Source organism: Corvus moneduloides, chromosome 2 (assembly GCF_009650955.1).
Source record: "Corvus moneduloides isolate bCorMon1 chromosome 2, bCorMon1.pri, whole genome shotgun sequence".
Lineage (NCBI taxonomy): Eukaryota > Metazoa > Chordata > Aves > Passeriformes > Corvidae > Corvus > Corvus moneduloides.
This window is the reverse complement of record NC_045477.1, coordinates 105630799-105658442: the sequence shown is the minus strand read 5'-3', so window position 1 is coordinate 105658442 and position 27644 is coordinate 105630799. Positions and strand designations below refer to the sequence as shown.

At 40.6% G+C, this 27644-nt stretch overlaps 1 protein-coding gene across 1 annotated transcript in view; it reads left to right on the top strand.

Moving 5' to 3' along the window:
* Positions 1-11084: 11084 nt before the first annotated feature.
* GEMIN8 (gem nuclear organelle associated protein 8) overlaps positions 11085-27644 on the top strand; it is a 33240-nt gene continuing 16680 nt past the window's right edge. Inside the window, exons 1-4 of the mRNA XM_032100682.1 lie at positions 11085-11198; positions 12001-12050; positions 15562-15601; positions 18345-18810. Coding sequence (XP_031956573.1) covers positions 15599-15601; positions 18345-18810 — 469 coding nt within the window. The 5' untranslated portion in view covers positions 11085-11198; positions 12001-12050; positions 15562-15598. The remainder of the gene's footprint in view (positions 11199-12000; positions 12051-15561; positions 15602-18344; positions 18811-27644) is intronic.

The following is a 27644-nucleotide window of genomic DNA, read 5'->3' as shown; positions in this document are numbered from 1 at the left end:
TGGTTCAATCCCATGTGTGTCTCCTTTCTTCTAAGATAAACCCTCCGTGAAATAGTGGTAGCAAGATTTTGATTTTCACAGTCATTTAATAAAAAGTACTTCATTATTCATTCTATAGGAGTCTCTCTGGAAATAGCAAGCTCTCTTTTAACAGGGAGATGCTTCAGCAGTAAATCATAGGATACCAAACAGGGAAGATAAAACTTGTAAAGAACTTTTTAATTAAGAGAATGGATGAACAATTCATAATTAATTATTTGAGAATTAATGCCACCTCAATTTATCATCAAACATTTGCAAAGGCAATACATGCACTTGTATGCTTTTTACAGTCTTTATAGTCTTTAGGGTCACTACTGAATGCTGGCCCAATCCAATGCAGTATGAGAGATGTAGTCAGGTCATTAGTTCTTTGTTGACTACTCTGCAGAAATTGTATGAAGGATGATGTCAGTAATCATTTAAATGCTCAGTTCTTTGTGGATAAAAGGACCAGGAAATTAAAACTTTGCGTCTATTTTTTATTTCAGTGCAACTGGCTGTAAATTGTTATGCAATGATCTGTGGAATCTCTGTAGGTACAACTTGAAAGTGCTTTGATATTATGAATTCCCTGTGTTGAATTCATGAAGACTGCAATTTCATTTCTCATACAGAGTTTTCCTTCTCTCGCCATTGGTTGTATTATCTTCTCATTTTTATTTTGTACTGTAATTCTCATGGATGGTGATTCAGGGCTAATAGCTGAGCAGGGATGCCATCTTTCTGCCAGCACATGTCATATAGCCTGTTATGGAGACATTGGGCAGCTATTCACTGCTAACTTTGTCACTCATAAAACCACACATGCAGCATCTTAGGAGGTTTACCAAGGTCCTTCCTCTACCAGGGTCCCTATGTGCACCATCACAGACATCACTTCTGGCCATGTGGTGGGACTGTGCATGTGCATCAGGTATCCTAAGCAACTTCTCACTCACATCTCAGACCACAGCAAGAAGACCCTGAGCATGTCAGCTGCAATAAATACATTTCATACACAGTCTCATGATGGAAAAGCCCACTGAATCTTCAGAAGGGAGAATGTTAGGGAAGAGGCTATGAGCTCCCAGAGCAATTCATCCAGTCCAGTTCAAGCTCTCCCCATCTCCAGGCTAACACCACAAAAGAAGGAGTCAGTATGAAAACTACAGAATATCTGAACTCTTCCAGTCACTACAATTTTTTCATCCTCTGTTCACATGAGCATTTCATGGGCCAAAGTGTTCATTAACACACTGTTCAGCTGCTTCCTTAAACCTCAATTTAAAGAGAGAAGTAAGCAAGCAGGGAATTACTGAGTGGGGATCTGGATAATCTAAGAAGGCCAATAAGAGTTTTAATTGACACAGAACATTTTGGTCTAAGTATAGAAACAGAAATGAGTCAAGGAGAGGCGGCAGAAAGACAGTTACATGCCAGAACAGAGAACCTGAATGAAAGGAGATATCATTGCTGCAGAAAGAGGATTCTGGGCACTCCAAGCCCAAGGCCAGTTCCAAAGGAGAAAAATTGAGTATGTGCCAAGGTTTCATAGATGAAGTTTATCAGAGACCAAGGAAACAATACCAGAATTACTCAAGGGGCAGAAGGCTTAAAAGGACACAGGATCAACAGGAGCCATCCCAGCAGCGTGACGTATATCCAGCTTCTTTAAAAGTTCACATTTTTCCATTCTTCAAGGATCTTCAGAATGTCTCAGTCAAATACAACCCAGATAATGAGACCCAGAAACAGCAATTAATGAATTCTCAAATGAAAATGCACTTGCTTCCAGTGTTATAAAACCAATTTCTGCACAAAGACATTTAATTTAGATATGCCAAAATAGTTTCCAACACTATTCTAAACCAGTATTTGCCATACCTGACGTTCTCCGGCAACTTCTATTCAGAGAGAACAAAACTTTGACTTTTATTCAATGAGAAGAGAAAGATTAAGTAAAGCCTTCAGGATTTGTGGGAATTTGTGCCTCCCAAACCAACAGTACGATGTTACATGTATGCCACTCCTTTGGGCTTGCATGGAGCTAGGATCTCCTGGAAAAGCTCTTTTTTCTGATTTGGGAATTTTTGGTGGAAGAAATCTGAGGCATAGATCCATTCATCTGGAGTTTCTGTACTGCTGTATGTGCGAAGGTTCCTGAAGTTTGGTTGTCTATGCATAACCCAACCCCAGAGCACTGGCTCAGCCAGCTCTAGAACTAGATAGGGCTGCTGGAGATTTGCTGTAGAACTAATCTCGTATGTCCAAGCTGCCTTGGTGTTTCTATACACAAATAAATCAGCAGTATCCCCATAAACAGTACATCCAACCTAAGTAGACCTCAATAGCAGAGGTCTTCCTGCACATTTACCACGCAATGCATAAACAAGTACTTCTGACATTTTCAAGACTCAGATTTCACATCTCCTGCCCAGAAGCAGAAATCAGCTTCTCATAGATCACCAATAGTCAGATCCCATGGCTAAGAGCTGAGAATAAACTGAGGGCAAGGTTGATGTGACTCACCTCCCTGAGCCCTCACATAAGTTTTTTTGAGAAAAGTTGTTTCCCTTCCTATGCCCTCCTTCCTAGGGAGGCCTTCACTGTGGTGGGTACTCAGGTACTTCTGCACAAGGACAAACTACACTGAGAGAGAAATAGCTAATGTTTCCATGCAAACGCCAACCCAGGAGAGCATTGTCACTGAAATAACATAGTGGAGGTAGGTATACAGAGGAGCTGGGTCCAATTCATGACTAGAAAAATGAAGTAAAACAAACTGATGATGCTCAAAATACTTTTTTTTTTCATTAGTCATTCCTACTGCAACATGCTGACTGGATTTTTTTCTCTATGTTGGCCAAAATATTTTTGTCTGGAGCACTGCAGTATCCCTGGATAAGCCCATAGAATGGCTTTCCAAAAAATGTCTGTGAACACATACAAAAGCTGGAATGAAAAACAAAATGTTGATGCTGGCCTATAAACAGGAGTCAGGCTTTCAAGGTCAGTGAGAGGTAAGTGGTTTGTTTGTTCTCATGGGGGTAAGTATTAAGCCTCTGAGGCTTAGAAAGGAATTAAGCCCAAATGTTCAATTTTCTAAGGAAGTGATATACTCAGCAAGCTATTTGACAACCAGAGGAGGCACATTCATTTCATTGCCACCTAAAAGAAAGAGAGATGTGTTCTTTTTGGGAAAACAGCTGCAGATAAAGATCTCTCCATGAAGCAGTTTCTTCACTTTGTTCTCACCTACCTTTAAATACACTGCAGAAGCACCTAATCTTGTATCTATGTTTGGTCTAAGGTCAATGAAGGCAGCCAGAGAGCTTAGCTCAGAAGCTTGATAGGGTCTCTATCTCCTGGAGATGCAGGACTTCAAAGACTCTAAAGGAAGTACAGGCACTACAGCTGGAAGGTTGATAGAGGTTTGATAGAATAAATACAGGTAGCAGTACAAGAGTTTTTCAGGTAACTCCCTGGGACACCCAGCTGCCTTCCTGGTTGGAACAGAAAACCACAGAAATGGCTTTCATCTTTGGATACCACCTTGTGAGTTAAGGACCTAAAAGTCATGCACATCTGTCTTTTTTTTCCCACTCCTCCCTCTTAGTCAGCTCCTTAGTCAGCTTCAAGTTTCACAAGTCTAATGTTGATGCCTAAAGAAATACCCTGGAAAATCTCAAGATCCCTGATACTAACAAGCCACATGTAGCTCCTTGGCTACAGGATACTTACGAGCAGTTCAGAAGTCACTCCTACGTCAAAGCTGTGCCTCCTAACTGGGCTGCACTGGGTTATCTAAATCCTTGGCTGCCAGAAGAAGCTGTGGCGACTGACTTTGCTGGGTTGCAATCCACTTTTGCACCTAACTAAAGAGTCATTGCCAACTCCTATCCTTGTGTCCAGAACATTCTGTAGCTTTTGGAGCAGTGTAACAGGTGTCTTGTCATTCTCAGTCTGAGAGCAATGCATTTGCAGGGTCAGGCAGCCTCCCCTTATTTGGAGAAGGTGAATACCCAATCTATACTCTGCACTCCTTTCCAGTGCACATCTAGTGACAGTTCAAAGTATCTGTGACTAAAGACATTGATAGCAGAGGATATAGATAACACCTTGTAAAAGACCTCCTGTAGCAGGGAAATTGGTCAGCATGCTGTAGTCTGCCCCAGGATCTAGGTGCAGCTATGTGTAGAATTATTATCACCCACTGTAATGAGCACAGCCATTTTTTCCACAACTGTGGAAATTCAAAGGGTCACAGAAACGTCATCAGTGAGGCAATCTGCAATAACAACTCATGGTGAGAGCAAGCTATGGTCACAAACAAGCAGCCATCATTAATAGCCATGAACACAACAGGTAGGTACAAGAAATAACAGAAGAAAGGAAGAAGAGAGGAAAGATGGAGGGCAATGCCAATAAATCAAGAAGCTACAAGACCTGACAAAGTACGTAACTGAGTGATTTTAATTGGATTCAAGATGTTATTCAGTTCTTCTGGGACTAACCTCTGGTCAATGAAAGGCTGATTTTTAAGTTATGCAGAAGTTAACACATGGACAATAATGGAGAAAACTGACCCCAAGCCACAGGACTTGTAGAACCACTTTCCACTCGTAGATGCCTATTCATTTTGGTGGAATCTGCTTACACATACCTCTCAGGCAGTTCATGATATTTCAAAAACCAATGAGGACATTCAGTGCACAAATAAAACCAGTAAAACCCTATAAATTCTTTTAAGAAGCCAGCTGTATCCCTAACCTGCCATGTTTATCAAAGCAGAGAGGAAAGCAAACAAACAAAAAAATCAAAAGAAAAAAAAACCCTGACCAATACTGTATTAAAGTGCAGAATGTTATTTATTCATCACTGATCATAAGTAATTTGAAAATTCTTATAACAATAACATACTGAGTGGATTAAATATTAGTCTGGGGAATAAACTTAGATATCATGAGTTTTGTGGGCTAGATTCTAGGAATTGAATTAGGGGAGGTGGTATTTTAGTATGTGTGCATTCCATATGCATTTGGGAACCTTTTGAGTTAGTAATGTTACAAACACTGAAGAAGGGGAATAATGAAGATAGGTACAGTGCAGTTTGATTCAGCTCCCTTTCTCGGGCCTACATTCAGGCAGGAGAAGCTGACACCAGACACTTTGTATGCTGTAGCGCTTAAGCCAGGAGAATTGCTGGAGGGGTGGAAGCTATTCAGCCTACAGAACAACAGGATTTATCAGGAGATCCAGTCCCATCCCTCACTGCTGTGGTCCCAGCCATTTGGCTACACAACTCTTACCTGATCCAACCAAGGCAGAGTCTGTCCCTGGGCAAAGGAATCAAAACCTGGCCACATCTTCTCATGTCTTTACAGTCTTCAATCTTACCGTTGCCTCTTCACATGTTAGCTGCTGACTGCCTGAATGTAAAGAACTTCTAGCATTAGTAATCTTTTCTCAATTAAAAATAATAATGACAAATGTGAAACAATTACTTTTTTTTCATATAGAAGAAACAGTTCTATGCCATCTGTATCTCCTAATAAAAATGCTCTTGTATAATAATGCCAAAAATAACAATGACATGTGAAATAAATCCAATTACTAAATACCAAAATAGTAAAATTCAAAGACGAAAATGGAAGACTATAACATTTTATTGTGTGTGCATATTGAATACAATTACCACATAAAATTCTGATCTAAGTCATGGTAAGCTGCTATGCCACACGTTCCAGTGTTAAGTGTCCAGGAACGGACATTTAAGAGTTAGCGGAATATTCCATTTTCTTTTGCTTTTCAGACTCTGGAAATCTGCACGGTTCGAGATTCTTTTGTTAGCTTTCAAGAAAAAGTTAGACTGTGCCATTTGAAAGGTGAGAGGAGACAGCATATTTTAGCAAGCCAGAGGTATGCGAGTCAGGGCTATTTGGCAGATCTTTTACTCCTTCGGAGCAACCAGGTCAGACTCCCCTGTGCCGCTGTTTCAGAGAGAAGGCTCTGCTTTACCATTTACAATGCTGCCATCTATTGACGTCGGTGGGCTTTTATCTCATGATCCGTAGTATTACTTTCCTTTAGCAACTTTTTGCACTTGTATTGTTTTTCTTTTTGTACTTGTATTGTTTTTCTCGATAGTATTTATCAGGCTAAACGTACACACCTGCAATAACAGCACCATGTGAGAATTGCCTCAGGCTTGTTTGAAAATCAGTGGAAGAAAAAAGTACTTCTGCGGTGTGATTCATGTCTACCCAAAGTAGACAACCAACAGATGAACAGCACCCAAAATGCATTACTGTGCTTTGCCCCTGGCTATTAAGGTATCTGAAGAGTGACTAGCTCAGGTGCAGAGATCAGCACAGAAAGACAGCAAAAGGAATATTACCCCTGTCCACTGGGGAAAGTTTTTAGAGGTGCTGCTGATATTTAATTCATTAACATGTATCCATGTACAATGAGGCCACAGGAGCTACAGAAGAGAGATACTAGTTACATCTAACTTTGGATAAAAGTACTGGCTTTTGGTCTAGAAGTCCAGATCCACTTTGTATTTTCTTTTGCAGTAAAATTGTCTTTAAGATATTTTACCTCTCCCCAACTCTGCCTCTGGTAGCCTGTCCCTCAGAAAGCTAGATGTAAGTAAGAGAAGTATCAGATGTAGTTTCCCACAGGCAAACACAGACACACACTTCCCCCTCTGCCTACTTCCCCCCGAAAGGGGTATCTTTTCCTGTAAATTTTATTAATTTTAGATTCACATTATACAGGACCTAGTCCTAAGAAGGATTTGTTTTAGTCCAAACAAGGAATTTACATAATGATTGAAAATCTGCTACAAATAATGTAAAATATTGTTTTGTCTTAGTAATGAACAAGTAGAGTCAGTAATTGCAACACCTTGGACAATCTGCAGTTCTAAAGGTGACTTAATTTGAATTACGTTTAACTCAGTAGAGCAACGCTTCAGTAACACAATGTTTGCAAAATAATGGTCTACATAAAAATTTCCACAAGTTGTGCAGAACCACACACTTGGGTGTGACAGATGTAGGATTCTTGAACAGCAGAACAAGAAAAATAGGTTACTGCCTACTTTCCAACTTCCAGTCATCGCCACCATGTGCTGGAAACTACCTCCCCTTCAGATCTGATGCCCAGAATGTTTTTTCAGCTTATATAAGTGTGTTGCAGATTTAAAATTTCTACTCCTTTTTTTTTACAAACCTCCAGTCATTAAACTCATAGCTTCTTAAAGAATAAGTAAATGAAATTAATTGGCTCATTAATGAATCTGAGTAGCTGACAAATGTTCTCTAAGACTTGACAACTGCAAATGCTGTTTCTTATGAAGAAATCTCAGTAGTCTAATAGGTAGTCTAGTCCAACATTTAGTTTTCTTGCCAGGAAACACTTCCCAGCAAATAGTGCCCTTATTTTCAGCCTATTGGAGCAACACTGAAAGCTGCAAGGAACACAGTCATGGAAGAAAGTAGTTCAAGAGGGACATGCTGCACTATGGACACCATGGACAAAACTGATCAATAAAACCAAAGCTCCCCTGTGATGCTTCTGGCCCTCAGCCCATGAGAAAAGATCTCACCTTGGAATCAATAGGAGCTATGCTTTCATCACCAAAGCATTATCTTTGAGAAAGAAATTGTAGGGGTATTCACTTCATTCTAGACTCAGTTTATATTTTTTATGCTTCATGGGTGTGGAAGAAATGTATTTACCAATCAAAAATTAATTAGAGAATTCGGTCTCACTTAGAGAAGGCGAGAGCTTCTCTACTGTTGGGTTATGGGAGGGATCACATAAGGAGGTTTCCTTTAGAAGCAAACCTTGCCAGGGTGCTCCTTCTGCTCTGATAAGGTAGATTTTAAGCTCATTAAATATCTACACAGTCTTCCAAGGAAAACACAGCTCAGACAGCAGCAGATATTTTGTGAAGTGAAAGATTCAGAAGTGATCCAGGGAAAGTGACCAGGTGAAACACAAAGGAAGAAATTGGTTTTCAGCAGACAAGAAGTACTGATTTCACAGTTTAAAAAGTGCATATAATCAAAGGCTTATTTAATGTTGTTGGAACCCTGGGTTCAGAAAATTTAGGTTTCTGGGATATAGTAATATACATGTAACAAGATGGAGGATTTGGGGTGTAGGTTAGTTCTTCTTCTTTCTTCTTCCTTCTTCTTCACAAGCCTGGATGATCTGGTATTGGTTCAAAAAACCCACAGTGCAGAACATGAATGATTAGTTATTGGATTATAAGTAAAAATAAACTAGTTGGCATTCCATAATTGGGTAGTTTGGGCTTTAAAAGACCTTGGAAGGCGGAACTCGGGGGCCACTTCCACCTTGTTAACTTAGAGGCACATTCCATGCAGCTGTACCATAGATAAGAAATAATAAACATCTGAGTCAGAAGAAAAGCTCGGCATCTCCTGCACTTTAATCTGAACACTGAGTAAAAGAACTCACGGAACAGAGGCAAAGAAGAAAGGAACAGAAATGGAAAATTTAATATAATGTGATATTTGTGTAGATCCCGTAAGATAACTTTTTCTGTGCTTCCAGACAATAACAGTGCAAGTGCAAATATGTGTAAGTAAGGCAGATAGAAGGAAATAAGCAAGAAGCGGTGAACCAGGAGAATGTACATTTTGTAAGTAAGACTACCCAAAAGAGTAGTATTTTAAAGTGAAATATTACAAAACTAAGAGCAGCCTGATTGCGTTTTCAAAATCTACATAGCAGCATCAGTAAGACATTACTTGAAGTCTTTGTCTGAGACTGATAACTTTAACAAAACCAATACATATGCCATACCTTTGCGCAGGTTGCCCTGATGCCTTTCTCCCATACAAAGTGCAGCAGTTGAGCAAGAAAGCATGCCTTCATTTTAATATATATGTAACATAATCACATATCAACATAAATTGCTCCATCTGAAGGTCTGCATGGTCCATCACCAGTTTTTCTGAGAGTGGCCCATGTCAGTGTCCTCAGGAATGAATAGAGAAAGCATAGAGCAGCTCTTTCTTAGTGCACCAGGACTTCCTAAGCCAGAGCTGTGTCTTGATGACTAGTAGACAGTCCATTTATGATTTGCCTGATTCTTTTTTTAACCTACTGACTATCCAAGATAACCTTGATGTGCTGTTGTTCACAGCCTTCAGCCATCAGTTTGCCATGTGTAAAAGCAGATACCAATGTGTGAGCATAAAGCAACACAAATCTGCCTCTAGGAATACACAGATCAGAGCAAGAAAAGCTGGAAGAGTCTCTGAGTGCATTGGGTGCCCATCAGACAAAGGAGGCCAGTGATTGTCTAATACACTTCTTTCTTAGAGACAGAGACGTTCTCTATGAGTTTTTTGGCCATACACAGGGAAATCACAAAACACTCGTGATGCAGGGGCTGAACAGGACCACAGTCTAAATCCACTGCAGTATCTAGACTTCTCAGCTCTGCACAGATGCCTGACTCCCATAGGAAACCACAGAGTGACACAGTAGTTGGAAGAAAAGAATACATAGACAATGGAGAAGCCATTAGCATTTTAGAAGGGGTGACTTAGTGCTCTTAACAATTTGAAAATATATTTACATCTTACCATTTTTACCACTTTTAAAGAAGATCTTGCGAACTATTAAATCTGATGCCCATACCAGGCAAATTAGTAGAAATTATTTTTAAAAATAGCTTCAATAGATATATGGGAAATACATGTAGAAATCTGCTATATGAATGACACTCAATATGAAATTATGCTTCACAATGGGGTTTTTTAATTAAAGCAGGTAACAAAGGGAAGTTGACTCGATATGAGCTGCTAAAATTTTCAGCAAGCAAGCAGCTAGAGCAGTAAGCACACCAGAAGAGCCGAAAACCAGGGATAATGGGTGGATTTTTTGTACCAAAAGTATTAATTAAAAGCACAGAAAGTATTGAAGACAAATAGCCTTAGTAGAGAGAAGACCCAGGGGAGTCCTTCTTGCCAGGATCAGTAGCAGGAGCCATACTTGAGTGTTACAGCCCGTCCACGAGTTGTCTGGAGAAAGGCACAGATGATGAGATGGCACAGTCTGTTGAGGATACTGGGCTATTCAGTATGGTACAGCTGAGGGGTTTATTGACCATGAAGAAACACACAACAACATTATGGCACCAGGCAATAGCTGGCAAATTTAATATAGAGAGTGTAAAATGCTACACAGGGGAAAAAGCAATTCCTGCTCTGCCAGTTGTGACAGGTCCCCAAGGGACTGCTCACACACAGTCCCATGAAAATACTAGCTCAGTACAGAACCTGAACAGAAAGTTAAGAATGATGGAAAAAATAATAACCAGAGGGTAAAGTATGGCAGTGCCACACCACCACTGCAGCGCATGCGTGTTTTGAGTAACACTTCAGCTTGGTGAGCACTATGTGTGCTCTGGGACTGGAGATGGCACCTGGGGGTCAGGTGGGACAGCAGGAACTCAGAACTTCCCAAAGTAGGGAAATGAAGCTGGTGAAGGGTCTGGAGCACAAGTCCTGTGAGCAGTGGCTGAGGGAGCTGGGGGTGTTCAGCCTGGAGAAAAGGAGGCTCAGTGGAGACCTTACTGCTCTCTACAAATCCCTGAAAGGAGGCTGTAGGGAGGTCTCGTCTTGGTCTCTTTTCCCGGGTAACAAGTGACAAGACGAGAAGAGATAATGTTAAGCTGTCCCAGGGGAGATTTAGGTTGGACATCAGGAAGAAGTTTTTCACAGAAAGGGTGATTAGACATTGGAATAGACTGCCCAGGGAGGTGGTTAAAATAAGACTGGACGTGGCACTCAGTGCCACGATTTAGTTGACAAGGTGATGTTCGGTCATAGGTTGGACTCGATGATCTCGCAGGTCTTTCCCAACCTAATTGATCCTGTGACTCTGTGAGCTCGTAGCGCCGGCTCCGTGAGGGGCCTGCGGCTCCATGGGGCGGCTGCGGGGAGCGGGGCCCGGCGGCGCCTCCCCATAACACCACGCGATGGCGCCGCGGGCCCGGGGAGCGCCGGGCGGAAGCGCCCTGGGAAGCCGCGCTGAGGGAAGCCGCGCCGGCCCTGCCGGAAGGGAGCGAGGGAGCGCGGGAGGCGGCTGTGCGTGGCTGCCCTCGCCCGCCGGAGCCCCGCGCTGCCCGGGTGGGTGGGGGGACGGCGGTGCCCCCGCGCAGGCTGCGGCCCGGGTCTCCCGCCCGGGGAGGGGGCCGGGCTGAGGGCGGTGGCAGCCGGGGCGAAACGGCGGCGGGAGCGGGAAAGCGAAGGGCTCGGGTGGGAAATGTGGGAGCCCGGGCGCCTGGCGGGGCCAAGGGCGGTGGTTGTGGCGCCGGGCGGTGGGGGTGGCGCCGGTACGGGCGCGGGATTTTGCCGCTTCTCTGCAGTTTATCGGCCCCGGGCCTGAGGCGGCGGGGAGGGAGCTCGGGCGAGAGCGGCTCTCTGTGCGCTGGGGCCGGGGGCAGCCTGGGGCACAAGGCCTGTGCTCCTGCCAGCCTTTGGATATAATTGTGTGCCCTGTTTGCAGAGGCGAGAGCTGCTCATCGCTTCTGCGAGCCCTTTAAGCCACTTGCCGGGGTCTAGACACGACATCTGTGCGACCAGGAAATTACTTATGCCTTCAAAAGCTGTACAGGAGAAATTTTATCCTCTTCCTTGTTTATGACTAAACTGACCAGCTATATATGAAACATAAGCTAACTGGGCTACTGATAATTGTACAGCTTTTAGCATTTCATTTTTTCCCCTCTCATTTTTGGCCGAAATAGCTTTTGGGTCTATGGCCTGGAGCTCAGGGAGAAAAAAAAAAAAATAAACAAACCTCTTTTGGGAAGGCCCAATGGATTACACTGCCTCGGTTTCTGATCAGGCCAAAAGAGCTGTAGTACATATGTTGAAGTTTGAGAACATTATTTTGCATGATGTTAATTTGTTTCCCTTCCATTCACAGGAGTTGCTACTGTTGTTTTAAGGACATTGATGTGGACATCAGAGTGATAGGTGGGTCTTCATAGCACTCCTGTTGGGATGAGAAGCAGCCATAACTGTATCCTAAGTGCTGGACAAGTATTTACAGCCATTCACAAACCAGAATGCAGTGTATAGTGTTGGGAATTTTTACCCCTTCTTTTGAAGAGAAATAACTTGCTGCCAACTGTCCCAGCAATCACAGGCTTGCGTTTCTGCGTGACTATAACTAGGGCACTTCGGTATTAAAGTTAACGCAATAGCAATGCACAGTGTTAATCTGAAGCACAGAATATTAGACCACTTTTCAGACATTTCCCTCTTCTGGTGATAATTCTGCACCAAGAGTAAGCATCTGAAGTATAAAATGAACCTGTGTTTATGGGAGAATGCACACTATTGATGTTGTTATGTTCACATTTTTTTAGCTAGTATGTACTAGGGTGAGTTCAAAATATACAGCAGAAAATTATGTTTAATCCCTAAACTGTGAAATTTACTGCCAGGGGATTTATTGGAAACACCTATTACTCATGGGGGTTTTGGCTTTAAATGCCAAAACCAGTTTGGAGATGAAAAAAAAAAGGGTCTGAACTACCACTTGCTGAAATCAGGACAAATGTACCTGGAAAAGTAATTCCTGTATAAATATGTTAGTGTCACATTTTGTTGAGTATCTCTTAATAGCCATTGCCAGAAACTGGATACTGAGTTAGGGCAGCTCTGGCCTGACTGAAGACACTTCTCGCTTCAGGGACAAAAGCAGCAGTGGGCAGAGGGGCTGGTCAGCTGGCTGTTGTTACGGACACTTCAAACATAGTTGGCTTTTTTATGAAAGCTTTGTTTTCATGTGTTTTGTTGAAACCTGCTGAATTTATTGAAATTCCACCTTCCTTTAATAACATATGATGTTTTTTACCATAATGTCATGCAACAGGTTAGTTAATCTTGTGTCAATGGATGTCCTAAATAGTGGAACCCTCAGTGATCCTGCACTGGGCTTGGGGCTCTCCCTGTTACCTCCATGTGGCCACACTGTATCCAACACACCACTAGTCTGTCCCAGAGTGGGACTTACCAAGTTGTAAACCTCAGTGTGTTGAGGTGTGTCTCACTGTATGACAGACATTGTCTCAATTTCTGTTGGCTCCAAGGGAATTTAAACACTGTCATCAGATTTATTTATTTTCATTAATGCTCAGCTGCCTCAAGGGGTAAGGGGACAGATGTTTTGATGAAAGGGAGTATGTCCCTGATTCATTTTCAGTGGAGAAATATTTTAAAACTGGGTAAAGGAAGTAGAAAAATATTTCCATCATTAATGATCAGTATAAGCAAACAAATCTCTTTCCCATTTTAAATTGTACATCTGCTGGTGAGTTTCATATGTTCAGTTGGTTCATATTTTATTATTTTAAGTATAAATTGTAGAAGTAGAACTATTACATTTATTTTCTGCTGCTTGTCATGTTTCATATTTTATGTAGTTTGTTTTGGAAGAGTAATTCAACTGAAAATAAAACAAACTCATTTTTTAATTTAGTGTCCTCACTTGCAGCATTTTTATGCTCTGCTTTATATTTGTAGTATAATGTTTCATAAATAATTTATAAAAGTAATTAAAGTTTCTGTGTTTGGCAAAACAGGTTTTTCATGTTTGGTAAACTAATATAGTTGGATGGTTTTGCCAGGGATTTTCCACTCCTTCCCTTTCAGAAAGCATATGTACATGTTGTGTGTTAATAATAAAATATCAGACTTTACCAATTACTGCTTTAAAAAATTATTTACATCAAGCTCAATCCTGATTTCTGTTTATTCTGAAGCTCTTTCAATGAATTTTTTGCTGTGTAGGAATTAGAGTGAATATGAATATTAGACACACCTACTTTTCTGAAGTGGAAAATTAATGAATCAGCTACCATGGGCTTAGGTTTTTAAGTATGAGAAAATAACATTATGGCAACCTTGACAGTATTTAGATGTATATGGGAAAGAGACAAAAAGTATATGTGTACATCATGAGAGAGGAGATAAAAGTTTTGAAGCAGGCTATGGTTGGAAATGAGATATTTGAAATGCACAAAGAGGGATGGCACAGCGATCTTTATGTGTGGGGGGGTTTGAGTGTTAGAAGTCACTGCAGTGTTTTGCAGTTATCTCAGTGCTGGGTTTCCTTCTTCCTCCGAGCAGGCAGGAGAGAATCCAGTGACTCACATGCTTTGGTTGCCTAATGCCTGAATCTGCAGCCTTTGCTGGCATGAATTGTCCCATCAACTGGAGTGGGACTGCTCCTGTATGCAGGGCTTCTTGCAGACAGATTGGTGTTACCAAGGGTTTGAGCTTCTGGGGTTTGGAAAGGACAGTCATTTGCTTTTGTGTTTGCTGCATGATTTGCATTTTCTCTGACCATTCCATTCTGCTTTCATGCCATGTGTCTTACCTTAAGAGACAGAAAGTTGTCTTTAATCAGTATTGTTAAATGTGAGGTAGAACACAACCAGTGTATGTACTATATTCATAGGCATTTTGAAAAACCCTGGTGTTATCCTGGTATAAATCTATAACAGTTTTAAGTGCCGTCTTGGCTATATTCCAGTGTTTCTGGGAATAGCATTTGACCATATCGTAAGAGTAGCAATAGGTATTTTAGTGTACTCCATTTCTGTTACTTTTCACTGGCACTCACCTAAAATAAAGTTCAAGTTGAGGGTGAGAATGTCAGGAGAAATATGTGAATGAAGCAGCTAACCTATTAGTGTAATAAAATAATTGTCAGATAAGAGGAGATTAAGAATATTTCTCAGTGATACATACTGGTAAACCACACTAAAATGTTGGTGATTGTAAATCCTGCGTGGTGGCTGTAGAGCTCTTGTTCTCCCTTTCTACCCCCACAACTATTTTTCCCTTTTTTATTTTTTTCCTGTCCAGCTGTCCCTCTTCCTTAAACCTGTTCCTCACATTTAAAAAATCTGGTTGCAACTTGAACTGACCTGTGTTTTCTTTATGGGAGGCAGGAACAGATGCTGGAGGGGAAAAAAAAAAAGAGAAAGAAGGGGCTGTATGTGGTCAAAACCACCGGTTAAACAGAAACCTTACTGCATAAGTGGAATCAGGATGGGTTTAATAATTTGCTTTTTTTATACAAGTCCCTGTGCAGACACAGCTAAAAAGTAAGAACAATTTGTTTCCTTTAAGTTTATGATTTTTGTTTGGCATTAGCTTGGAAAATAAAGGTTGTGGGAGCATAAAGAAGGAGAAGAGCAATGGGAGGAGTGTTCAGTTCCAGCATTTTAGACTGCATTTTGTAGAAGGCTCCCTTTTAGCTTTCTTCCTGTAGCGGGGAATTCTAAAGAATTGGATTTTTACTGCTGCCAATCAAAATCTATAAATAAGAGACTTCAACTCGCCACAACAGAGAAGGGATATTTAACAGCTGTAGGTCATAGTACTCAAATGTAACAAAAAATACATTCAGTGCCTGTGACCACCTTAATATGTATATTTTTATGAATTAAAAGGCTACTATTTTCTTTTCTAGTTCACCTTGATCATCACCAGAACAAACTCCACAAGAGATGGTAAGAGATCTTTACAGGTTTCTATGTGATAACTTAGTCCCATTTTATATATAAAATGCATATAAACACTTTTATTGAACTGTGAGTGCAGACATGTAAAAATTAGAAGTAGCTAAATTGCTTTGAAAATAGAATTCAGATTACAACAATGCGTGATTTGTCTACTCCTGGGAAGACTCCAGAGAAATAACAGGAGAATAACAGAGGACTCTGATCATTTGCCTTAGATTTATAGCTTTTGTTTCCTTGAGGAAGTCTCTTATTTCCATTTATTCCACAGCTGAAAAAGCACAGACACAGAATTAAGTGAGACTAAAAGTGTTCCTTTCCCTTTTCCACCCCAATGTAAAACATGTCTGTAATTACTTTTTTAACAGATGTATTTTTAAAATTCAAATGTAAGAGTGGTTTTCAAGGGTCGTTTTCAACATAAAAAACCTCACAAAAAGTAGTTGGACAAGCACCAGCATCATAGTTCTGTCTGCATGAACTGGCTTTTTGTCTTCCTTTCCCCTAAATTAACAACTGGAGCTAGTCAGCCAGACAAATCAACCAACTCGATTCCAGAGCTTTCAGTAATGTCATCAAGTTCCTTTTTAGAAACATTTTAGAAGAACTGGAGATAATTTTTGAGCTTTGAAAGAATATATTGTCTTCTTTGCAGATATATAGAATGTAGGAGATACCTGCTTGTGTCAAGCTTCATGGTCTTTCAAAACTCGATTTTAAAGTATTTTCATTTTTAAGGAAGAAAATAGGCAAAATGTTTTAAAAGTAACCTGTTAATGTATCAGATTTGATAACAGGACGTTCTCATCTGTCTGCTGAAGGATGAGGAGTCAATGTGACATTCTTAAGCAAAGGGAAGCAGTAAATAAAACATTGTTCATCCTGGCTGTTAGGTAGTTGGATGATTAAGGATGAAGAAATTCCATATGGAAGGCAGATGCTTTCCTTCTACCCACTCATCTTGGAAATAAATGCTCCAAAATGCATGGTGGTGTAGCAGTGCAGTGTTAGACCAAGAAGAGAATATCAGTGAAGTTTCATCTCCATGAATTCTTTCTTTTCAGGAAGGATGAGTTGTCTGCACTTTTAAATCACAATAACTGAGCTACACAGCCCTTCACAAATAGGTTGCAGGTTTTGATCAGGAATACCTTAAGGAATGCAAGTTTGTTTTGGAGGGTTTTCTTTATTTTCTTCATATTTTGCAATGATGGGCTCCATTTTCCAGAAAGAAGTGTATCATGAGAGTTGCAATTATTAGTCTAAACTCACTAGCATTTGCATTATTGTCTGAGAACCAGAAAGTGGAAACAAATATAAGTAAAATAAATTAGCCTGTCTGGATAGTGTTAAATGGAAAGTATTTTTTGGTTTGAGTTTTCTTTTTTGCCTTGGGATTTCTTTCCCCCAGAGAATCATTCTTTTAAGGGGACCAAATTGCCAGTGCAGATCAAGAAAACAGACTTAAGGATTTTTGTCCTGTGACTGAAAAAAACTACAAACAAACAAAAAAACCCAACCTTAATAAAGGACTGTAAATGTTACATTCATGTCTGAAAACCTCAGCTAGTTTTGCCATAGTTTTGAGTGTTTGCCAAAAAATGGTTTAATTAAAATTTTCCAATTTAAAGTAGAGGCATTCTGTTGTAGTCCAGATAAAAGATTTTCTATGGAAATTAAGACATGAGGGAAAGCAAGAAAATATTTGCTATTTAGTTTACTTGTTCTAGGCTCTAGTCTACTTTATGGCTTTTTTTTAAGATCCTCAATTACCCTGCTTTTTGAGAGTGGGATGAGGGGGGAGATGAAATGGCTTCTATGAAGGGAGCTTAAGGCTAGAGGGACTGTTGGGCTTTGTAATTCCTGGTGAAATCCAAACAGCATGAAACTTTTTTAAGGAAAACTAAGATTAGCTGGAAGACAGGAGAAGGTGTGTTACAGTATGTTTCCTTCTATAGAGCTATTTTTCTCTGTACTTTATCAGTGGCACTTTATTGCCTCTTTTCATGTTCTGGTTGGTGATGGATACAAAAGGGAGATTTACTGGCAGCTTGCATTTGGCTAAATACAGTCTTGGTTTTGATTGAGGCCACAGTGGATATATGAACTTGTCTGAATTGCTGTTTGACCTTTCCTGAGAAATTTTGGCAGGCAGATGGAGGAAATACATTACTGGAGGAAATACATTACTGGATAAAAATGAATGCATTTGTTTAATAGAGAGGAATTTTAATCTCTTGTGTTTTCTGTCTGTGAATTTGGAAATCAGGTATAGCTTGCAATAGCTACACCTTGGAGTGATTCAGTTCTCGCAACTCATGTGAGTGTCTAAGGAATTGTGGAATATATCCACACAGTGTATTTCCTAAAAAGAACTGATTCCCACTGTAGTAGCATGAGCACTTGGAAAATACCTTCTGAACTCTACAACTTCTCTATTTCTAGTTCTTCACTGGTAGTTGTGTTGATGCAAAAACAGTCTCTTGTAGGAGTAATGAGGTGTGGTGCACGTGCATAGTGCTCACACATGTTGTTTTTCAAATCTCCATGTTCTGTCATAGGTAAAGGATGACTAAGGATTAAAAGGCAGCGTTGTGCTTGCATTTAGTTGCTCCCCTCTTTGTTTCTCTCTCTCTTTGTACCTCCTTTTTTTTGGGGGGGGGGAGCATTGGAGCTGTGGTGTGTGGTTGATTTTTTTGTGTTCTTTCCCCCTCCCCATGTGTTTTGGCCACAGGAAGACATCGAGCCGTGGTACGCTCAGAAAGTGTACACGAGGTACTGGAGACACTATGACTTAGCCATGCGCTGGATGCGTAGGCACCAGAAAGCCTACAGGAAAGCCATGGAATCCTTTTATCACCTGCCGTGGCATCCGTGGCATCCTGCTGCAGCCTCTTCAAGCAGCCACTACTCAGATTGGGGTGGGAATGATCTCCCATATACCCAAAACTACTCTTCCAGCTGTAGACCACATGTCAGAGCTCCATATTATTCAGAAGCTCAGCAGTACACAGGTGCCTACCAGGAGAGGGAGGATGCTGACAAGGATTCTGAAATGGAAGAGGATGCTGAAAGGGACTGTGAAATGGAGGAAGACTCTGAGTCTGAAGGGGAGATAGAATATGACTTGAGCAATATGGAGATCACAGAGGAGCTTCGCCAGTTCTTTGCAGAGACAGAGAGGCATCGAGAAGAGCTGCGTAAGTCTATGCTTGTTCTGTGTTTTGTGGTATTTGGTGGCCATAACATTGAGTGCTGGATGGCTTCAGCATTTACAGGTTTTGTAAGAATTCACAGAAACAGGCACTGCAAGTGAGCCAGCCAACCAGAATGAAATAGGCAGAACTGATGGGTGCACTTAAGTACCACTCATCAGAAGTAAGTTTCAGAAAATGTTTTGAACGTTTTCAGTGAGAGAGAGAGAAAATTATGACTGCAAAGAGAATAACGCTTCTGTCCAGAAGACAATATTAATCTTCAGTGCTGAGGAAAAAAGCTCCAGAATTGTTACGGTTAAATCTAGTTAATATGCTGTATGTCTGAGGGGGGAACCCACAGGAAATGCTTCACTGCATCCCTGAACCCTAGAGTAAGCCTCAATGTGTTTTATAGCATGGAGCAGCCATTTTGTTTGTTATTCTTTGGCTAACCAGACAGTAAAGTTTCATGACCCTTTCTTTTCTTCTCCCCTGCATCCTCTTCATTATGTACTATACCACAAGTTTCTCTTTGTTTTGTGTCTTGATCTGGACCCAGGTCCTTTGGTAGGGAATGCAAGCCAAAGCCTTAAGATTTTTCTCAGATCTTGATCCTCTGAATTATTAGTGATATTTGTTTCTGTGAAATTCTTATAAGAAGTAAAGGATTATTCTGTACTTTATTGACACTTTACTTATACTGATGTTGCAGATAAATTTGTTATCTGTTTTAAGAAAGCAGCATGATAAAAAGAACTTTCCTCACATGACTCCAGTAGGAAATACCTAGAATGAATGTTTAATAAAGCTTTCTCCGCTTCTCCGAAAGAGACAATGTTCTAAAAACGTGTAATAAAGGCAGTGATTGGAAGGGAAAGAAAAAGTGGTTTAAGTTCTTTGATCAGCAGGTATCAGAGGGTGAGCTGTAACAACACAACTTCACACTTCTCATCAGTGTGATGCACAGTTGATGTAGTTAGCAGAGGGAAATGAGTTAAGGAGCTCTGTGGTAGTGCCTGTCAGGAAAATCCACCAATGCCAGAGGTTTATGTCCGAAAAGGAGACGGAGGAGTCCTTCAACTTTATTGGAATAAAGGGAGAGAGTCCACCAGAGCGCACGCCCATGGGTTTTCTCTCTCAGGGTTTCGGAGGGCACAGCCTCCCTGTTACCCTAACTCCCGGCTGCGTGTTGCCCTCTTCCTTTCCCTGTTGGCTGTGGTACTAGGAAGGTGCAGCCTTCCCGAACTGGCTACCCCATATCCCCCTGTTGAACCTACTGTTTTACCCCAAAGCTCAGAAGTTGAGGCTTGTGCGAAGCCTTGTCTACTTCAGGAGCCAAGCTGCCTGGTCCCGGTAATGAACCTGCTGCCCAAAGTCAGTAGAGGCATTAAGACCCATATCAAAGACGTTAACACCCATCAAATTGTTTGTAAAGACATTAGCACACATATTTCCTCTCATGCCTGACACGAATCTTTTTCTCATCATTCATTTGCAGAATCAGCTTGATGTTCTCTTGAAATGTTCTTTGATGAGGTACATGATGCTTTAAGACACTGGGCTACTTCTGGGAATGAAGAACATTTTTTTTTATTTATTTTAACTGTTATGATTAGTGGTGTTTAAAGGTTTGTGACTGATACAAGGTGGCATCCTGGAAACTGGGAAATCAGGGCTTAGAGATGTTCTCTGTTGCAAATATCCTGTATGACCTTGGTAAAGTTATTTAGTCTCTTCCTGACCCCTCACTGGCTGCTCTTTCTAAAAATATGATTTGATTCTTTATGATGAGCAGGTGAATTGGGAAAGAGGTTTGTGACTCAGAATACAGATTTTACTTTTGTTCTTTCCATCACAGTGGTACTTGGAGCCTTTTGGAATGATTTGGTCTCTGCTGTGTGCTATGTAGTAGCCTAGTTCTGGATGAGTGTAACTCCATGCAGTTCAGTGGCACTATTGCAGATCTTCATGCAAATTCAAGCAGGCTCTGGTCTTTCACTACTGCATGCCTCAGTTTTTTTTGGTAGCTTCCCTGATAAAGTGAGGATATTACTAAGTAAGCATCTATAATTCCTCAAAGCATGAAAAAGTCAACAAGTACTTGAGTTAAATGAAATTTAAAAGTGACATAGAAATCTAGGGTGAATGGTGCTTTCTAAATGCTAATTTTGTGAGTAATGAAAAATACAGTATGATCTTTTTCGGCAATAATTTTTTCTTGCATGGTGAGGGAAAAGGAGAATAGAATAATTCTTTTATTCTGTTGAAGTTTCTCAAAACAAGAAACATAAGCAGCAGGAGGAGAGGAAAATCATTATTTCCCTGATGATGTGGAAACAAGCTGGTATGGAGACTGTGTTGAAGGCACTACTACTCTACTTTAAGAGGTAGTTTTATTAATTTCCCTGATTGCTGTTTATGAACAAAATTAAATTTAGAGGTTCATTAAGCAATCCATTATGATGCTATATCACGTTATATCTTTCATACTGTGTTTAAGAACAGTTGTCATTCTGTATTGATGCTTGAGAAGATTGAGATAATGCATCCGCCGAAGAAACCCACAGTTACTTGAGTCTTTTCTCTTTACTGCCTTTTCCTTTTAATCCCAAACTGCATGTCTTGAGCATGCCTACCTTAGGAGCAGATTTATAGAGAAACTTGGGTAGCATAAACCTCAGTAATTCCTGTAATTTAGTCCTCCATGTATGAAAGAGACATTTGTAAGGGTGAGGCAAGAGTTTTACATAGCCTTTAAAAAGAATGAGATTGTTTGGATGTGCTACAGTGGAATACCAATAGAGACCTTGATGATCAGTTAAAGCAAAAGCCAGTCGTTAGGGAACATTAAGGGGAAGATTGTGTCTCATGTTTTCTTCCTCTGGCATCAGTAAGGGGCTCCAGGTGGAATTCACATCCTCTGACCACTGCATCCTGGTACTCACTTGGGAGAAGACACATAGCTTGCTCTTCTTTTTAAAGCAGAGTTTGCAAGAGTTTGATTCACATTTATGGGCAGCTTAATGAAGTGTGAGTCACAAGGGAACAGAGCAGCAATGGGGCAAATAGGAAGGGGAATTTGGCACATAAGGAAGGGGATACTAATCTTTGTGAAGTATGACCTCCATTAGTTTGGTGTTTTTCTAGCCGTCCAAAATTAGGAAATACTATGCAACATTAATGCAGCTATTTTGGACATGTGTAGTGAGTCTTGATTTTTCAAATGAGATATAGCTGGTTCCCACTCCTCACCCACAGATATCTCGTCAGCATGTAGAAGGATAATCAAATGGATTAAAAGGAATCCTAGCTGATGTCAGACTCTTCATTTATAATGGCTAAGCTAGAACTTGCTGGAGGTAAATGATCACAGACATCAGGGGATAAGATCTTGGAACCTTTAACTGTGAAAGACTTAAATAGGCCTGAGGTGTAGGTGGGAATGAGATGGACTCAATCTTGGAGGTCTTTTCCAACCTTAATGATTCTGGGATTCCATGGTTCTGTGAAAGGCATTTGAGCCTAGATAGTGACATACAAGCCTTAATGCTAATTGCAAATAGAAAACCTTCAAAGATGAGAAAGAGTTGTGTCAGACTAGCCAAAGAAGAAAACTTCGGATTTATTTCATTTATTGGTAGCTGCCACCAACTTGAAGAAGAAGCAGATTCCTAACTTCTGTAGGATTTTTTGTTTTGTTTTCACGGTGGGCATTTGCAGCGATTGGCTGACTTGCAAAGTAAGGGCTTTGAAACTGGCAAGCTTGCTGCATGATTTAACACTTCTGCAGTGATATAGTTCACAACCAACCTCTTCTAAAAAAATCTTTTTTTTGTCTCTGAAGTCACATCAATTTCTTACTAGTTTTTATATTGTATCATGTGTTGTAGTCAATTACGTGTTCCTGGAATGCCCAGAAGTAATTATGACCAAAGTTTTGCTGAGGCTTTATGAACTCAGACATACTAATGCACTACAAACTTATCTCATATTTTAGATAGATGGTGCATTTGGTTAAAATGCCTTACAGACAGTTTTAATTCCTCTTCATTTGTTTCTTCATATGCAATCATATAGTGATTCTCTTTTTCGGATGGTTTTCTTGTCAGGCTGGTCTGTTGTTCTGGTTCTTCATGTAGCTGGTGATCCAAATACACTCTGCATCTTGGGAATGTTTATGGTTGCATTTAAGTTTTCCCTCCGGCAGTTGAAAAGCATGAAGTTGTTTTCCTGAGTTATCATACCGGTCAGACCTAGGTATGGGAGCAGATTCTCCAGGCATCCTAGATGTAAAGGACAGAATGCAGTAAGTTGCTTTTTTTTACATTTGCAAGAATTAAAAGGGCAAAAACCAAGAAAGGAAAATTCACAAACCTAACAGTTCTGTAAATTGTCTAATTGCACATTTTTATTACACTTTTAAATTTAGCCTTTGAAACATGTAGTTTGTCCTTATATAGTTTTTCTTTGTTTCCTTTTGAATATAAGAGAAAGTCTCTACTATAATTGAGTGAATACAGCATTGCAAGTACATTGAGAACCATTCTGTAGTAGTTAACAGGATACAGACAGAATCCTTTCTTTAAAAACAGAGAAAAGCAAGGGGAAAGTACCATCATGTTAGTTCATTACTGAAGGATAATAGTCTGTCATTTGTTAATGCTGTGACTAGTTTTTTCCATTAAAGCCTCTGTTTGTATTGCCCACGCATACCCTCCAGCTTTTCCCAAAAATAATGTCTCGACTTAAAATTTTTTATGCTAGATGGAAAATATTTTTTTAGAAATGAAAGGAAATGGTGAATGAAGATGTTTGTTTCAAAACTGCAGTCTGTAGGCTTTTTCCCTCAGGTTTCTTTTTCTCTGAAAGATGATAATTGCCTCTGCCTCTTCTGTGAAGAGGAAGTAATGGAATTTTCCATGTTTTGTAACTTGTTTGAATCGTACCAGATCCAGGAAGCTTTTGGTTTTGTTTAAAGCCTGCGTGCCTCGTGGCAAATAGACTTTGATTTGGGGGTTTTGCCACCATATTTTCCTTCTTTCCTTCACTTTTGGTAAATGCTTTTTCCTGTTTTTAGTCTGCCTTTTCTTCATAAGACTGTAGCTCAAATTCTTGAGCTAAAGACTCCTGGTCCCCACCATTTCTTTTTCTTTCTTCTTCCCTACCCTAAACTGTCCAAGCAGTGTGGATGGTGAACTTTTACATATCTACTCAACTTCTCTGGCTTTAACAGCCTTGGTTGACAAACTTTTTGACAAACCAAAAAGCCTTGTTTGGCATGAACTTTAGCCACAGTCTTCAGAAGCTGAGTTGCTGAAGCTTCTGAGAAATGCCTGTGAAATAAGAGCGCTCTCTGCAATATGTGTGGGTGCTTGAGAGATGCTTTTGAAACATGTTCTTTTGTGAACTGAAGAAGCAATGTGAAAGTTACTCCTTTTGTACCACATCTCTGATCCTGATGATTGAACCTTTTGTTGTGTAGCAGCAGAATCTTCTCAAGTGCACACACTGTGTCCAGCATAGAGGTAGTGTTATTTGGTATGGGAAGCAACTGGAACAACTGAGAAAATGCCTCCTTACTAGAGAAACAAGGAAGAGTGCCACAATTTTCACTGCTTTCATATTGAAAACTAATCTCTACTTGCAAAATTAGTCTGGAGAGCAACAGTTGGGCACAGTTTTACATGTTTCATGACAGACCAGGTTATCTTTATACAAAGTTTATGAATTTGGAAACACGGCCATATGTAAGATATCTGATAGTCAAGAAAATGTCCTTGGATCCTACGCTAGAGACAGAATTCGAGCTTAGGAGAATGTGTAGCTTTGCTGTGTGAACCTATGTGTTGCTGCTGCAGGAAGTAATGAAAGAGAGACATTAGAAAGCTGGAGGTGCTGCCGAGGAAACTGCGCTTTTGGTGTCGCCAGACCAGAGGCAGTCAGAAATGGATATCCTCTGCTGTGTGTTCTGGAGAGTTGGGGGGAGTTAATACATATATCTGGAAATTATATGTAAAGTCTTTCTTATTTGTACATGCCTCAGAATGAGCCTGTTTGACAGTGTTGGCAACCCCTGAAAGTACACCAGAACAAGGCCAGGCTTTTTGTTTTCTGCTAAGGGATGCCACAGATTTCAGCTCCTAGGTGGCATCTGTGGATCAGGCTCCCGTGTATGCAGCCTGGAGACTTGAGTGGAGCTGGGACCTGGAATGCCAGTTCCCTACCTGCCAGTGGCTGTACTGGTCTTAGTTCTTTCTAAGCATGCTGTGGAGTACTGGTATTCGAGTTACAGCAGGTTTATAGCTGGGAGTGTGGGAGAAGAAGCACATGTGACTCAGTGTGACTGTAGTGTAGATGATACTTTAAGAGGAATGCCAAGATGTTGAACACCTCTACTTCCTCTTACATTTGATGGAAACGAAGAATGCTGTCTTAATATGAAAATACATATTAAACTTCAGAAACCTGTGTTTGAAGTTGTCACCCTTTGTCTGCCTTATGTGTTCTTCTTATTGTAGTGAGACAGTACATACACTAGGGGGCTTGTTGAAAGTTTCAGTTTATTTATCTTTATAAGGGACTTTGAGTACCTCAGCAGGAAGTAAGCAAAAGCCTCCAGTGGTAGAATAATGAACAATATATCTGAGATGATTGTTCTTTACAGACCTTTTGCTTAACAGTTAACTTAGTTGTCATCCCTGTTGCAAAATGCATCTTGTTGACAACATCTTTGCTGAGCAAATACAGAATTTCAGCTAATCTTTCTCCCAGAAAGCTATTATCCCTAAGTTGTTCGTGAGTCAGTAAGAGAAGTCTGGTAATCTTGTATTGTTGTTGCCCTGGTAAATCAGTGCTATGGTAAAATTCCTTCTGACTGGACTTGTCATGAGGATACAGGAATAAAAACAGGAGAGACAAGTCATTGCTCCTCACCATCTGAGATGCATTTGATAACTGTTTTTTGGTAGTTGCTGATTACAAAAGGATCCCATGGAAACAGGTCAGTAGCTTGCTCTGATGGATCAGCCATTGGAACTTTCTCTTTGCAAAGAAAATACATGTGGTAATTCAGTTTTAGATCACACAGAGTGTCAGTGCCTGTTTTGTGTCCATGAGGTTTCCAAGGATTGAAGGTATTGCTGTGACATATTTGGGCTCTGCAAAGTTTTAGCAAAGAACCAACAGGTGGGCTCCAGGGCTGAGGCCACATGTGGAACAAGGAATCCTTCCCCAGTCTTATTGTAAGAGTGAAAATTCCTTTCAGAATGCTGTTATGGAAGATTGCTTCATGTGGAAACAGTTTGGTGTGGGAAGATGCAGACACTACTTATACTCAGAACTGGTGCTGGTAATTTTTTGAAGGCAGGTTTGCCTGCTTGCTTATTCCATTAGCATCTACAGCTGCTCTGAGTGGCTCTTCTAGTCTCCTTTTCATTCTTTGTCCCTGCAGGGAAGCCCGTGAAAGCAGCTGCAGCTGCTGTGGAAAAGAGCAGGTGAGACCATGCTGACAGACACAGCTCTAGGGAAAAGTGGCATAAAAGCATCTCTGTGCTAATCACTCAGCTTGGGCAGTCTGTCTTCACAGTTTATGCACTTTCCCCTAAAATTCCTCAGCTACTGGTTCCATCTGGGTGCCACATGCAGCATTTCTGGATCTCTAAATGATCTTTATTAGGAGAGAGCTGTATCTTAGATCTCTGCTGATAAATCTGAATTCACCTGCCTTTAGTGTGATACTTTCAACCTTGTAAGTGGACAGTGACATTGTGGGCTATGAAGTAAGTGTTTCCTTACACAACCTATTTTGATATCTACTGGGGGAGCTTTTGTTGTAGAAAGAATGTTTCATTTCAAGGCATTCAGCACTGGAGTAATAGTGAAAACCAAATGCCAGACACCAAGGTAAAAATTGATGTAATGATGATGTCTGCTTTCTACACTCATGATCTACAAAATCTGCTCAGAAGTTGCAACAGAGCATGGCAGCAAAATCCCTTGAGTGTTACACCTTTTAGGTCTCTCTGTTATAAAGCAAATCCCCTGTACAGACAGATTTGCTTGGAGACACATAATTTACCCCTGCGAGTTTTAACGGGGTGTTGTTAATGCCAGGATTTCAGAGGCACCATTTGCTTTTCAGCACCTCTCACTGTGCCTCAGTTTTATCAGAAGCATCCAGATGGAATTCACATCCTTTGTCATTAGGGAAATGTGGGTGCTGGCATGGCAGAAACTGACAGTTCGGAGACTTCCATCTGCCTGGGTCTTTTCAAAACTCATTTCCTTGGATGCTAAAAATCAAGTGAGAGACAGAGGTTGTTAGGCCACCCATCTCAGACTTGGGTGGCCTGTACCGACTTTGTCACAGCCTTGAGAGTGCCACTTGGGACTAGATCCACAAAAGCTTATGGCATAGGTGGAATTCAGAAACAAATATCCCAAGTAATAGTCTTTGTCTTTCACATATGCCTTCCAGGAAGAAAAAAGCTAGTCATTTATACCCAAAGGATAATACATCTTGAACCCTAAGGATACAGGGGAACATTGTCCCTCTTGTCTTTCCCAGTGACTGGGTTGAGCACCTGTGCCACCTTGTGATGTCATTTGCTGTGAAGCTTACTCCAAGGAATCTAGAACACCTCCTGCTCTAGGAATTTGTGTCCATTTTCTGTTTATTTTGACCTTTAATACAGGGGTGATAGCATTTCCCTGTCACTCAGAAAAATAGAGAATGTTGGTATGGTAACATACTGAGAAACACTTGTGAAGTACCCAGTACAGATCAATCCAGCTGTTCATCAGTGTTACAATTGTTACAATTCGTGCTGGCCTCCAAA